We start from the raw sequence: 14507 nt of genomic DNA, 5'->3' as shown, positions 1-14507 counted from the left end.
CGCCCCAGTCAATAGAGGATGATGCTAGCTGCATGCGGCGAACGACGAAGGATATTGGGGGGGGGGGGGGGGCGGCAAGCCTTTTGTTTTCATTCTATTTATTTATTTTTCTTATAAATTAAAATAATATGTAATTAAAAATATCAATAAATATGAGAGATAAAAGATTATCGGTTGATGAATTTATAAATGGGTTAGAGTAATATTGATACCAAAGGGGTTGTGGGTATTGGTTAGGTACACCTTATGGGGTTGAGAGAAGTTGATATCAAGGGGGTTCATTAGTTTAAGGGTATACCTTATGGGGTTGGAGGGAAATATCTGATACTAAAGGGTACAGCGGTTTAGCTGGATTATAAGGTATACGTTTTTTTTAGATCACATTTCAAGCAGAAAAAAATAAGTAGTGCACATGACAGATATTGTCTGGATCAAAACATAGATTATTCTCACTAATGATGGTTAATTTAACAGCCGAATACATACCCTCTTGCCCCCTCGTTAGATCATGGTGGATTGCCACCAATGATCCTCTCTCTCTCACTTTGCCCATTTAAGATGAAGCTTCGATACCTGGCTCACGAATTTGAATAGATGTTCTTGACAAACTTGCTTCGAGTTCATTTAGCTCATCTAGGTCCAACTCATCATCATCGTCGTCATCAGGAAGGATCTCTTCAGAACCTGCCACTGCAGTAAAGGAAGTGCTTGGTCCTGCTGATCCATCCTTAACCTATAATTGCACAAAAGAGACAAGATAGAAATATAAATATAAATCAGCAGTCCTATATTGCACTTCCTGCATTGAACATGGGGGGATTTTGAATGGGTTAACAAACAAGCCCACCCACAGAAAAGGGGCCTAGAAAATTCACAATCAGGAAGTTATGAACTCACACCAGTTCCGAACCATCACAAAGGTATACAAAACTGAAAACTGTACAAGCCAAAATTACCTTATTTTCAGTATTCCCAGGTTCTTCATCTCTCTGGTATTTTTCATATGCCTCAGCATCATCCACAAACAAGCTTGAATCAGAGAGAAACAATTCGCGACCACTGAAATGAACAGAAAATCAAATTAACAAAATTTTATATGGAAAAAGTTTGATGTGAGTGAGGAATCCAGTGAAAAATACCTCATCCTATCATTCTTAGCTCTGTCTGCTCGTTGTGCAGCCAAGCCTGCTTCTCTTTCTTCCATCTTTTTCTTCCTCCATTGCATAAATAGCTCAGGAGTCATGGGGGTTGATACAGTTAATTTTGCACGCTGAAGAAAATAGCATAGGAGCCTTAATCAGAAATGAAGAGCACGAATAGAAAGAAGAAACAGAAAATAATGGGCAAATAAGAAACCTGATTCTCAATATCATCTTCAACAGCAATCTTCTCAGTCTCTTCATCTAGAAGTGCTTTCATTTGAGATTTTAAGACATATCCAGGAGGAAGAGCATGTCTGTAGTGACAATCTTTACCACCATTTGGACATACCCAGAACCAACCATACTGCTTCTTTTCCACTGCTTCCAAGAAGTGTTTGCAAACCTACATTAAATACAAAAAAGAGAATAAATAAATAATCAAAAATCACGCTTTGTTTTTCCAAAGAAATTTATATTTCCACTCAAAAACTCCATTTTCTGACAGATAATGCATCTGCAACCCATGGGCATTTGCCCATGCCTTTAAAGATGATGACAGTCCTCTCATAGAGCAACCCAAATTGTTGTCAAGAGAATAGAAAACCAAGAAACTTTCCCCTATCTCCAAACACCAACTCGTCCCCACCAAACCATGCAATGTACATGTTTTGAGAAAAGTGATCACCAAAAGAGCATAACAAACCACAGCAGTATAACTTAATAGATGCTTCCACAAAGCCTGTAGTGTGTTTTTGGTTGGAGGCAGAAGTAAGGATTGGTCAAGGGGAAGAAAGAGGGAGGAAAGTGACCTCATAGTCTTACTTAACAAAACTTATTTCACAGTTTCTCCCCTAAGTTATACTGTTGTTTTGCAGCTCACTCCCATGTCTTTCCTTTCCTTTCCTCTACTCACATGTGAAGAGATAGAGAGACTCGCTCACCAACCACACCTATGAACATAAACAAAACTTGCCCTAAATCAGCACCTGCCACAGCTAGATCTGCAGCTCATGTGCTAGTGCCCTACCACCTCAATACATAAGCTACTAGATTATTGTGCACATCATGATTGCATCAAAAATTAGAAGCATAGGATACAATAGAGAAACTTGACAGTATACAGAGAGATAATTCCAAACTTAAAATATAAAACAGCTTACATTACAATAAATATCAAACAAAAAGAAAAGATATAGAACAAGGAAACAACATACAATCTCAGTTGGTTTATTCTGGTTATACTCGTTCTTCTTTGACTCAACAACCTTCTCTAGAGTCTCTTGATCCCAATCCTCCATTGTTTCTTTTTAACAAACAGAAAACCCAGTAAAAAAGTCAATTTTTTTTCCCCAAATAAGGAATACTAATAATGTATAAGAGCCAAAATATACAGATCATAATTTAAAATATATGTCCATTACCTTCATCACGCTTATCGCTGTAGATATCAATCTTCTCACCCTTCCTTTGAACATTCAGATCATGCGAGAACTTGCATTTGAAACCCTTTTGACATTGTCCCACCTTGAAAAACTCACATAATATTGACTTGGGATCCACACCTATAAAAAATTCCACTCTCTAAACTGATGCACATTTTAACTGATATATGCAAAACACTAGAACAGTGAAAGAAATTAACAGTATTATTGCAAAACACATACCAACTGGTACTTTTGGCTGACTAACAGCAATCTTGAACAAATCATTCAACTCTCTATCTCTTGCTTTCTCTTCCTCCTTCTTTTTCTGTTCATCAAATAAAACGTCACTGGTTATGCAATGAAAAAAAAGATAAGAATTTTTGGTTTTTGAACTCTCAAAAAAGGTTCTTATTAGTCTTATTTAAGCTTTTACTGACTCATTTGCGAATACTATTTTCTTGCGAGCAATAAAGTAATACTGAAACAGTGGCGGGAGCCAAACACGGCCTAAACTACATTAAGCTACCTATTGAGCTAAAAATTTAATAATTTTTTCTTAAAAATAAAATTCTATTTAACTACATAATATCCATTAAACTAACAGAGCTTCAAAATGAAGTTAAACTAAACTCAAATATAAAAAAGGCAAAGTAAAACCGACCTTGGCGGCGATTTTGCTGGCGTCGGGTTTGGGCTGAACTGATTGTTGGAGACTTTGAACGTACTTCTGCACATTTTTGCTCTTGTTCTTGTTCTTCAAACCAAAAGTTTTGTCTTCGACGACTTTTTGCTTCTTCGCTAAATCGGTTTTCGATTGCTTTGGCGGCATGCTTAACGCGATTCAAAATTGAATTAGGAAATCAGCAAATTCAAAAATTAATTAATAATGTAAAACCTAAATTGAATGGTTAAAGAATAAGTTGCTTTTTATGAAGAAAAGAAGGTTTGAAGTGGAAGTATGAAAGTGATATGAGCGAGGGTTTCGGATTTGGCCGACGAGATTGTTTCAGGGAAGAAGGGTTATGGGCTTTATTTTGTTTCATCAAAATGACGAATTCATCCTATCCCTGTATATGACGTGTCGTTGGTAATGGAAAACATGAACGGCATGTCGTTCAGAAGTTAGAGGAGAATATGACGTATTGCTTTCCGTAAGAACAAATGTGTAAAATATCATTAGATCCAAAAAGATTAAAAAACTAGGGGCTGATGCAGTAACTATAACCAAGTACAAAGGGGTGTAACAATATTTAGCGTAGACAGTACGACATGTCGTTTTAAATGAATGACTTGGTCAGACACTAAAGACATGCTGTTTTCATGACGAACGACTTGTCATCCATGATATTACACTAAGAAAAGTACTGCAAGGTAAATATCACTGGGGTCCATCAGAATTCAGAATCACAACTTTGGGGGTTTTCGATATTTAGAGAACTTCAGGGGGACTAACTGATGGTCATCATTAATGTACGATAGTCGTTTGACTTATGAATCACATGTCGTTTACTGTACGACGAGTTCTCGTTTTATAATATATCAATAAACCCCTATTCTTTCGATTCATACTGGACCTAAGTGATATTTATCATGAAAATTTTTAATTTGAATGTCGCTTAAATGGAAACGACATGTCTTTCGCCGGGGAAACCACATGTCCTTTGCACGTAAAACGACATGTCGTCAGTTTTAGAAATATCAGGTGACCCCATTTTGTTCAATATCCGAAAAGCCCCTAGATTTATGAATCCACATGTATATTTACCATGAAAAAACCTTTAAGGACACGAAGGACAGATGCAGGTCGTTTACTCGGAAAAGTGATGATAAAATTTTTATCATAAAATCATTTTAATATTATTTGTGAATAATCTAAAGAATTAGTTTAGTTTTTCAATAATATTCATTCCAAATTCTTTTTAATTTTAAATTTGAACTTGACTCATCATATTTATAACAATTAGTCACATAAATTGTAAATCAAATATTTTGAAGATTTTCGCATATTTTCACATAGTAAATTTTCGATTATTTTGAAACAATGATATATTTTAATATATATACATATGACATAACATATAATTTCATTTGATTTTCAGAATTTGATTATTTAAAATATTTTAAAAGTGTTTCTAAATAGCCCTCATTGACTCTCTCAATAGACAATAATAGAGTAAACGACTTTTTCCCACCCAATGTTTGCCTTAATGACCCTTTTCCACCCAAAATATTTCAAAACACCACTTTTTCACCCAAAGTTTATATTCTGTTAATATCCAAAATACACTTCATTTTCTTAGTCGACTTTCGGCAAGTTACTAGTAGCAAGGGTAGAGGGGTTTTGTAGAGGGAATGCTAGTGGATCGAATGGTGATGACCAAATGAATATTCGCCATCGGAATCAACCAAAAATCAATTAAGAATAAGAAACTCTAGCTTTACAATGGTTGGCAATCAACGAGAAATCAAGTATCGTGAGTGAGATGCTTTTATAGAGAGGAGACCGGAGATTCAAATGGTGGTGATAGGGAGAATTTTTGTTGTCAAAATTGACTAGAATCGACTTTAGATAGTAACAGATTATTAACTTTGGATGGAAAAGTGGCATTTTTAAACATTTTATATGGGAAAGGCTATTAACTATTAAGGCAAACCTTGGGTGGGAAAGGCGTTTACTCACCATAATATTGGTAAGTTAATTCCAAAATTATCCCTTATTATTTTAAAAAAAAAAATTTACAGTTTTTTTAGTTATTTTGTAAAAAATATAAAGTGATTAAATTTATTAATTTATTTTATTTTATTAAAATAAGGTGGAAATAATGTTAATTGATTTTTTGGAGTGTATAAGAATTAAGATTAAGTAACTCCAGCTAATGGCAGGGGTTGAGAGCAATATCTGAAATCTAAGAGGGTTATTTTAGAAGATAATTTTTCCGGTGGTCGTTGGAAAGTAACCAAAAGGTCCAAAACTGACTTACAAGATACTATTCTTCTTCTTCAGTGTTTCAAAACCACGAGCTCGTTCTCTCTACAAGACCAACACAGAAATGAGATTTCACAAAACAGTTTACAGATTTTCTCAAATAAAGAACAGAACTCCATTATTGTTTCAATCATCAACTCAAGCTTCTCGTTCCTTCTCTCTGTTTAAATCAAAACCGAAGCCACAAAAACAGTTCGTTTCATGTTTCATATTTCTCATTGTTGAATTTTAGACCTTTCTTTACCTTTGAATTTCATAGTTGAAATGATGAAACTGCAGGGGCTCTTTCGGAATTGCATTTGACATTGATGGAGTTGTGCTTCATGGCCGCGTTCCCATTGGAGGCTCGCCTCAAGCTTTGAAAAGATTGTACGGCCATTCTGGTACTCTATTTACACACACGCACAAATACGATGGCAATTGTGGTGGTGGAAAAATCTCTTATCATTTTTTTTTCCTGGCAGGTAGTTTGAAGGTTCCATTTTTGTTCTTGACAAATGGTGGGGAATTTAAATAATTGAACTTTGTTTTAAATAGAACAAGAAATTATTAAATTTTATCATAACATAATATCATCATCAGGAGGAGGGATACCAGAATCCAGACGAGCAGTAGAATTAAGTGAACTTTTGGGTGTCAACATTTTAACTTGGCAGGTACTGTTTTGATATTTTACATTCTTTTGATATGACATGAATGTGCGAAAGTATTTCTCTATTTTTCTTTATTTGGTCTGAACTTCTGCGAAATTTGCTATAGCTGTCTTTTATGTCTTGCTGCAGGTTGTACAGGGTCACTCACCTTTTAAAAACTTGTTGAAAAGGTATAAATAAATACAGTGGAATTGTATGATTTGATGCTATTTTCTCTATCTTACGTTATGATCAATGGGCAATTTTGCTTCAGATTTGAGAATGAACTTATAGTTGCCACTGGTAAAGGAGAACCTGCTTTGGTGATGTCTGAGTATGGTTTCAAGTAAGCTTCACGTTCATGTCTTTTCTGGGTATTGCCTGATATTCATATCGTAGTTTTTACCATTTTATGCAACTAAAGTTCAGTTTGGTGGCAGAAATGTTCTCTCCTTAGATGAGTATGCATCATACTTTGAGAACATTGATCCTGTATCTCAATACAAGGCATGGATTAGCCGCTCGTTGAGAGGATATAATGTTTCCTCTGAAAGAGTTAAGGCAACTTTTGTTGTTAGTGATCCTGTAGACTGGGGCAGAGACATTCAGGTGTTACATTTAGAAGCTCCTTTTGAAAATGATTTCCTGTTAAATTTTTTATCTGCATCTGGAAAATTTATTGTCATTGTAATTTAGATGATCTTCATTTTGATTATTGGCATGTTGGCATTAGGTTCTTTGTGACATCCTAAGATCTGGGGGCCTTCCTGGACAAGTGAATGGAGATCAACCGCCTTTGTTCTTTGCTGCTGACGATCTCGAGTACCAGGTATGGTTTGATTTAACAAGATCTTTAGTTTGATATCTTTGATATTAGTTGTTCTTGAGAATATCAATCTTCACTGAGTTTACAAAAATGGGATTTGACTCTTTTGATTGTTCTTGCTCAACTTGGCAATACGTGATCTAATGAAAATATATTAGTACAGGCCGCATTTCCCTCAAAACGTCTGGGAATGGGTGCTTTCAGAATTGCACTGGAAAACGTCTTTAACAGGTTTTTTTTTTTTTTTTTTTTATAATTAATACATAATGAATCCATTAGCATTTTCACAAACCAAATTTTCATGTTTGGCAATAATTTGCAGAATTCACCATAGTCCTCTGGAGTATGTGACTTTTGGGAAGCCAAATGCTTTTGTATTTAAGAATGCTGAAGCGATTTTGAGCCAGTTTCTGCCATCAAGTATTGCTGATAATGCGTCACATCCTTTTAAAACCCTTTATATGATTGGTGACAATCCCTCTGTAGACATCAAAGGTGCAAGACAGGTTGCCACAAGCACAACTACATGTTTTCAGTTAGTTCTGTGCATTGAATTTGTTCATATCAACATGAAAAATCACTTGTTTTCATAATAGATCAAAAGTTATTCCTGCGAGAAAAATCAGGACTGATTGCAATCTGATTTTCAGGCAGGACATCCATGGTTTTCTATCTTGACAAGAACGGGAGTTTTCAAGGGGAGCGGTAATGATGCAGAGTTTCCAGCAGATTTGGCAAGTGCAATGATTCATATATACAAATTCTCCATGCAGAAGTTCAAGCACTTTCCTTTTATCTTATGATGTGTTTTGTTGCTGGGCAGGTTGTTGACACAGTTGAAGAGGCAGTAGATTATATTCTGAAACGGGAGTTTATTTCTTAGTAGAGTATTGTTTTTACTCAACACCCCATCTTCTAATTCAATCAAACATCATACTAGACATTTTTTAATCCAATTGAATTCAAATTATTTTGTAAAAATTCAGTGCTAAAGTCGACCAACATATAGTATTGTCATTATCATAAACATCAATCAGTAATCTAAAGCTTGTCATCTGGTGAAATCAATTTCTTTTTTTTCTTTAACAAATAAATGAATCCATCAGAATTGTACAAACATTGGTCCGATTGAGAGAGGAAGCATACTTAACTCTAAGAAAGTCGATCATCAATCAAACATTTAGCCATTTCTGTAAGTGACAGGACTTTCATGTGGCTAAAGATCTTAATGTAAGTGAAAGGACCTTCCTAGCAGTCCATACAACTAAAAAAAAGAACCAAATTTCAGAACAAGCAACATTAAGATGCATTACACATGCATTTCGGCTAAAGAAGAATTTCTAAAACTGAGCTAGACACACAAAAGAGTTGTCTAAGCAGCAGGACAAACAAATATAAGGTCAATGACCATGATTACCAAATTGCAATATTACTGAAAGTAAACTCTCTACAATAGTCAAGGTCACTTAAACATAGACACACATGAACTCAAATGATGACTTCTCAACTACTAATTTGGGATAAATTTTCATAACTTCATCCCATTAAATTTCAACTCAATCAAAAATCATATGGGAAACAAGATTTTTCTAATGTGTCAAACGAAAAGAGGTTTCAAAGTGCACCAAAAAGTCCATTTCCTTGTCAAAAAATGATCAAGAAACACAAAAGTTGAATAAAGCCAATATCTCAATCAAACAAATCAGTAACAATTAACCTGAAATGCAATGTAAATAACACAATCAAACAAATCAGAAAAGATTAACTTGAAAAGCAATTTTGAATCCATTTCCAAATCTACACAATTCTACAACTTCCATTTTCTTTTAACTTTTAAAAGAATTCATACAACAATAATATACTCTACAACAACAATGCAAATAATAACAAAAAGTTAATAACTTTGGAATAAAAGACCAAACTTACAATCTCACTCCCCCACTATTGCTCACTTTCATCCTCCAATTTCTTCACATAGGCCTTCAACACCATCAACACATCTCTAGCTGGAGCCTGTAAAGTACTCACCAAACCCAAAGCCGGTCCCTGCAATGCCCCCAACAACTTCGCATAAAGCTCAGCTCTTGTAGGCATACTTTCTAAAGCCTTAAAATCACCGGGCCCATAAAATTTCCCTTCAAACACAGCACCAGTAAAGTCATTCTCTTCCAATTTCTTCTCTTTCTGAAAGGTCCTGTACGGCTTGATGGCCGCCGGAATCTCTTCACTGTGAACAAAAAGCCAGGCATTCATGCCAGTCATGCACGGCTTTAAAGCCTCCCATTTGGTGCCCTCAATGGCTTTATAAACCAAAGTGTTTTTAGCCACAAGAAGCTTGGTGTTTTCCGGCAATGATCTCCTCAGGTCTTGGAATTGCTTGACGGTCAAGCCCTCGTACTTGATGGCGGCAAGAAGGAAGCAGTTTTCGAGATTGGTTTTAACGGCTTCGACGGTCTGTTCTTTCTTGGTACGGGAAATGGCGGCCCTGATGTGGGTGGGTTTAGAAGTGGGAGGGCGTTTGAAGGGAGGGAAATGGAAATGGGAAGTGAAAAATGGGTTAGGGTTCGGTTTTAGGGTTAGGGTTTGGGAAGAAGGGGGTGAGAAATTGGAAGAAGAAAAGGAAAGGAGAGTGGTTTCCATGGTGAAAGAAAATAGAAGTTGCGTTGTGGGGAGGAAGATGGAGCGAAGAGGATGAGTTGTTTTTTTTTCGTTGGGGGGCTTATCTTATCAGCATTTTATTGCAGTTCACGGGTTATGACAATTTCCTCCTGAAGGTTTGAAAAAGTAACAAATACACCCAAAATTGATTACTTTAATATCCTTTAGCTAGTTATAAACTTATAATACCTAAAATTAAGTAAATTACATACTAAAAAATGAATAAAATAAAATGAGAAAGTGAGTATAATAAATAAATGATAAGACTTTAGAAATAAAAATCCTTTTTAGTTTGTATATATTTAGAATAAAAATTGAAGAAATAAAAACCGAAAATAATATATAATTAGACTGAGGGTATAGTCTTTATCTGCAAAGTAATCAATTTTTTGGGTGCATTGTTTCTTTCCGAAATCATTGGGTGTGCTGTAGTTTTCTTAGACCTTGAGGAGGAAATTGTCAAAAACCGACAGTTGCTATCTACACTAAATTGTGGTTTCAGAAAAAGAAAAGAAAAATGCTATTTGGGTTTTTAAAATTATAGAATATTAAATTATGAAACAGAAAAAATAAAAAATGAAAGCAAGTTTCTGGCAAAATAAGTAATCCTCACCATTATCAGATGAGCCAAATATCAACACAACACACTTTAATAAGTTCAGACGTCTAGCTAAATCAGTAGTCATAGTTTTGCCTTCCTAGATACATCAAAAGGCTTAGGTTTGGAATTTCAGAAGATACGGCAAAGCCAAACACACCTTAAACTTATTCAGTCAGAATGTTATTAATTTACTATCTACAAGTGCTTGGCAAAGATGGACTCCACAACGCCTTGAGCGATAGGATGATAACAGTCGCGAGCCTCGCTGAACACCCTTTTGGCCAAGATCTTCTCTTCCTCCTTTCCGGCTCCTTGTACAAGAGCAATGTAGAGTGGTCGAAGGTACTTCATCCTACCAACTTCCTTCAAAGTTTTCTCCACCTCGCTGTAATAATCTCTGCACTTGGACAGAATGGCCAGCTGGAGAAATGCTACTTTCACCTCATAGTTCTTTGATTCCGACAGTCGATAACGTTCATCCAAGGCTAATACCTGTTCAAAAAAAAAAAAAAATTAGCATAATGTATCTTAGTTAAGGAACAAGCTACAGGTTCTTTAGTACTTGTCTTCTTCAATTGATTTGGACATCCTTGGCAATAATACATAGCAAGCCTCAGGCTCCCAACTAGAATGTGCTTGCAGATTCAGGATCCTTTAAGACTCTATACATTTATGATTAAAAAGGTAAGCTGCACCAGGGAATCATTTGACTGTATTTCCTAGACAATTGTCTAATCCTTGAAAACTGGACAAGCAATAATCAAAGCAAGGAAAAAATCAGATCAGTTAAGCTTCAGCAACACAAATCCCTTTTTTTTCCATGCCACAATACTGAGTAACCTCTTTTGCTCCTCACTAAAACTTCCCAAAGGCATTCTGAACACTAAGAAAATCTAGCAACAAGTAAATAGATTTTTAGTGGCGAAGTATCAATAAATTCATATCACACAAACTAAGCAACACCTTTTGCCTATGGCTCTTGTTAGAAAGCCATAAAAATCATGCATCGAATAACTAAAAACTTCATGTTGGGGAGGGTACCTAACCTATGGGCCAATACCTAGGATTTATCTACAAAGATTGATGCAAACCACAAACTTTCAGAAACCACTAAGACTCAATTCTAGAAAGAAACAAGAAGGTGCCACTGAGCCAGTTGGTCAACTCATGCGATGCAGTCAATTCAAGTACTAGCAAGCTGATAAAATTTACATAAGGAATCACTAATGCAAATCAATAACTCTTTCCAACAACTTTGCATAAATGATGCATTTGTGGAAATTTATAATAAATTAGGTCCTATATTATACACATAGAATATGCAGAGCAACAGAAAATATAGTGGAAAGGAGATAAAAAATTGAAGTAACCATAAAAAAGAGTGACCAACGAAGAAACCATAATTGTAAAACAAGTAACACTACCTGTGAAGCTTCAACAGATTTGGGCAGGTTCTCCAAGTAGAGCTCCCATTCCTGCCCCTTCCAATCAGCAACTTCATCCTCCCTTGGTATCTTCCCAAGCTTAAATTCGTTTGCAAGTGACACGATCTTCGTATATACACTGGAAACTGGTTCATAGGCATCTGGAGGAATACCAGTGCCCTCAGTCCACAGTTCTAAGTCAATCTGTTTCTCTATTCCAGGGACATTCTCTACCAAAAACTTAAGGAATGTCTCAGTATCAATTGACTTGAATTTAAATGAGGCAATATATTTCTTGAGGAATTCATCAAATGCAGGCCTTCCAATCTATGCATTCGAAAGAAAATACAAGTGAGAAAATTCTTCATAAACAAATTATAAAAACTTTGACAGAAAATAATTCAACAAACCTCACGTTCAATGCGCCATAGAAATTGGAAACCCTTCTCATACGGCACTTCAGAATACACATCATCAGGGTCCACTCCCTCCTGTTTAGTTTTGAGCTTCGTGAACTCCAAGTTTTCCTTAAACCTCTCCATTTCTCTATTTAAACCCCTCCAACCAATCCCAATATTTAACGCAGCTATGTCCTCTCCTTGAACAACCTCAACAATTCTTCTCTCCGCATAAGTTGTAAAACCCTATAATGACAAAAAATAAACTCTGCTTCATAGAATAAACCACAAATCTATTATTTCCTAACACAACTTTAAATAAAATAATAGAAATAAATAAAAAAAAGGTAAACAACAATACAAATTTACTGCACTAAAAGACAAAGTCGATCAACAAATCACATACCTCATTCAACCAAAAATGCTCATTGGTCTGATTAGTAATCAAATTTCCAGTCCAACTATGCGCAAGCTCGTGGGCTACAACTTGAGCCCCGCTAGCATCACCTTTGATCACTGTGGGGGTCAAAAACACCATTCTTGGATTCTCCATCCCACCACAAGGAAAGCTCGGAGGCAAAACCAACAAATCAAATCTCTCCCATTCATAATCCCCAAACAACTTCTCAGCTTGCCTATATAAACTCAAAATATTAACAGTTTTAAGAACATTTTCGCTTCTTAAACTACTAAATCCTAAATAATTATCAGTTTTAACTACACTTTCACCTATCAAATAATGAAAATTTTGAAGTTAATCAAAATGCTCAAAACTTAATTATTATCACTTGCCTTATCGTCTCCTCCGTCCCCGCAAACTCAAGCGCTGCCGCGTCCAACACAGCCGGAACGGACTCCGCATAAACCCTCGTCCTGGGCCCCACCTCACGGAACCCTAACTCTCCCACAGCGAAAGCAAACAAATAAGGCGGAATGGGCTGGTTCATTTCAAACACTTCAACAACTCGTCCCTCAGCACACCACAACGACTCAAAGTCAAAATTGAACAAATTGCTGCCAAACTTCTTCGTCTCGCCGGGGACGGGCGCGCGCCGATCGACGTGTTGCGCGGACATCACAGCCGAGAGCTGACTGGGAATGTTCAGGGACGCCTTGTAACAAATACGCGCGCCAGGCGTGTCCTGGCAGGGGAAAATGGAGCGCGCGTGAATACACTGGCACTGAGTGTAAACAAAAGGATGAGCTTTGTTGAAAGTTTGAGGAGGCGAGAGCCATTGAAGAGCAGAAGCGGAGGGAGAGGTTGAGAACAAAATTAAGAAGGCGCGTTCATTGTTAAGGGGGACGTCGAGGCGTTGGCCTTTGATTGGGTCAACGGTGGGGGAGAGAGACCAGGGGTGAGAAGCTAGGGTTTGGGCGTTGAGGACTTGATGGATGGTGAGTAAGCGGGTATCGAGAAAGAAAGGGCCGTTGTGTTCGTCGGAGACGGTGACGAGGGCGGCACCGTGGATGGTGGAGGTGGGGAAATCAAGGTAGAGAAAAAGGGAGATGTGAGTGGTAAGTGGCTGACATGCAGAGGCGTAGGAGTGGGGGTCGACGAAATCTACTACGGACATGGCGAGATGGAAATGGAAAGTTGGGGCTTAGGAAGAGACGAAAGGGACTTTTGTGAGGAGTGAGTTGTGATGTTGAAAGAATAAAGGAAGATTGTGGTGGTGGTGGTTGAGGAATCCGGTGCGGTTTGGATGTTAGTTTTAAATTTGGAGGGAGACTCTAAGCAACGTATTTGTCCGATTTTCTTTGAGGTTATTCCCGTCAATATATTTATTTATTTACTGTTTAATATTTTACTTTTTAAAAGAATCAAGCTGAGAAAATATCGTGGTGTCCCACGTTGTTCGTGTGAGAGGGTCGTGAATATTCAAGACTATAGCCCTTAACACAACATGACTCGTTTTGGGCTTGAAGCCCATAAATAAAACCGTGAGGCCCTATAATTGTATTGGATCATTTATAACACTTTATCAGTATGATTATAATTATATATAACACGTTATTAGCAAGATCACGACTATTTATAATACATTATCAGCACGATTGTGATGGAGGGGTGTGTTGTGAAGTTCCACATTGGTCTGTGTGAGCAAGGGTGTGTGTATATATGAGGCTATAGGTCTTAACCCAACACAACACATTTTTAGCCTAAAGCCCAAAAACCAAAAGATCGTGATGGAGGGGTCTGTTGTGAAGTCTCACATCGCTCTGTGTGAGAGAGATTGCGTATGTATATATATATATATATGCCTTAACAAAACATGATGTGTTTTAAGCCTAAAGCCCATAAACAAAACCGTGAGACCTTATAGTGTCTAAAACAGTCAATATCATGTTGTGCTATTTATAACAAGCCACCATATAAATATATTTTTAAGCCTAAGCCCAAAATGTAAGGATTGCA

The 14507-nt window shown here is 36.7% G+C and overlaps 4 protein-coding genes across 5 annotated transcripts; 1 reads left to right on the top strand and 3 right to left on the bottom strand.

Annotated features, from left to right (window-relative positions):
* Positions 1–422: 422 nt before the first annotated feature.
* Positions 423–3584, bottom strand: LOC116124162 (zinc finger CCCH domain-containing protein 11-like). Its single transcript, XM_031409877.1, has 8 exons — positions 3228–3584; positions 2807–2891; positions 2564–2704; positions 2357–2445; positions 1357–1545; positions 1140–1270; positions 957–1059; positions 423–733 (listed from the first exon to the last, which is right to left on the bottom strand). The coding sequence occupies exons 1-8, from the start codon at positions 3393–3395 to the stop codon at positions 554–556; spliced, it is 1086 nt and encodes a 361-aa protein (XP_031265737.1). The 5' UTR covers positions 3396–3584; the 3' UTR covers positions 423–553.
* Positions 3585–5581: 1997 nt separating this feature from the next.
* Positions 5582–8058, top strand: LOC116124210 (uncharacterized protein YKR070W-like). 2 transcript variants are annotated; one of them, XM_031409915.1, is made up of 12 exons: positions 5582–5744; positions 5832–5935; positions 6017–6052; positions 6135–6208; positions 6335–6375; positions 6459–6530; positions 6625–6793; positions 6918–7013; positions 7174–7241; positions 7333–7505; positions 7661–7744; positions 7834–8058. In XM_031409915.1, the coding sequence occupies exons 1-11, from the start codon at positions 5617–5619 to the stop codon at positions 7717–7719; spliced, it is 1020 nt and encodes a 339-aa protein (XP_031265775.1). In that variant the 5' UTR covers positions 5582–5616; the 3' UTR covers positions 7720–7744; positions 7834–8058. The 2 variants fall into 2 exon arrangements, with proteins under 2 accessions (XP_031265775.1, XP_031265774.1); XM_031409914.1 differs by having other exon boundaries at positions 7333–7516; positions 7834–8051.
* A 68-nt stretch (positions 8059–8126) lies between these two features.
* LOC116124212 (50S ribosomal protein L10, chloroplastic) lies at positions 8127–9810 on the bottom strand. Its single transcript, XM_031409916.1, has 2 exons — positions 8937–9810; positions 8127–8274 (listed from the first exon to the last, which is right to left on the bottom strand). Exon 1 carries the CDS (start codon positions 9648–9650, stop codon positions 8952–8954), a length of 699 nt encoding a protein of 232 aa, XP_031265776.1. The 5' UTR covers positions 9651–9810; the 3' UTR covers positions 8127–8274; positions 8937–8951.
* A 457-nt stretch (positions 9811–10267) lies between these two features.
* Positions 10268–13820, bottom strand: LOC116124166 (leucine aminopeptidase-like). Its single transcript, XM_031409881.1, has 5 exons — positions 12884–13820; positions 12498–12726; positions 12104–12337; positions 11694–12020; positions 10268–10761 (listed from the first exon to the last, which is right to left on the bottom strand). Exons 1-5 carry the CDS (start codon positions 13663–13665, stop codon positions 10465–10467), a joined length of 1869 nt encoding a protein of 622 aa, XP_031265741.1. The 5' UTR covers positions 13666–13820; the 3' UTR covers positions 10268–10464.
* Between the last annotated feature and the right edge of the window lie 687 nt (positions 13821–14507).

This window comes from Pistacia vera, unplaced genomic scaffold (genome assembly GCF_008641045.1).
Source record: "Pistacia vera cultivar Batoury unplaced genomic scaffold, PisVer_v2 Contig150, whole genome shotgun sequence".
Lineage (NCBI taxonomy): Eukaryota > Viridiplantae > Streptophyta > Magnoliopsida > Sapindales > Anacardiaceae > Pistacia > Pistacia vera.
The sequence above is the reverse complement of the archived record's forward strand: the minus strand, read 5'-3'. Positions and strand labels throughout refer to the sequence as shown.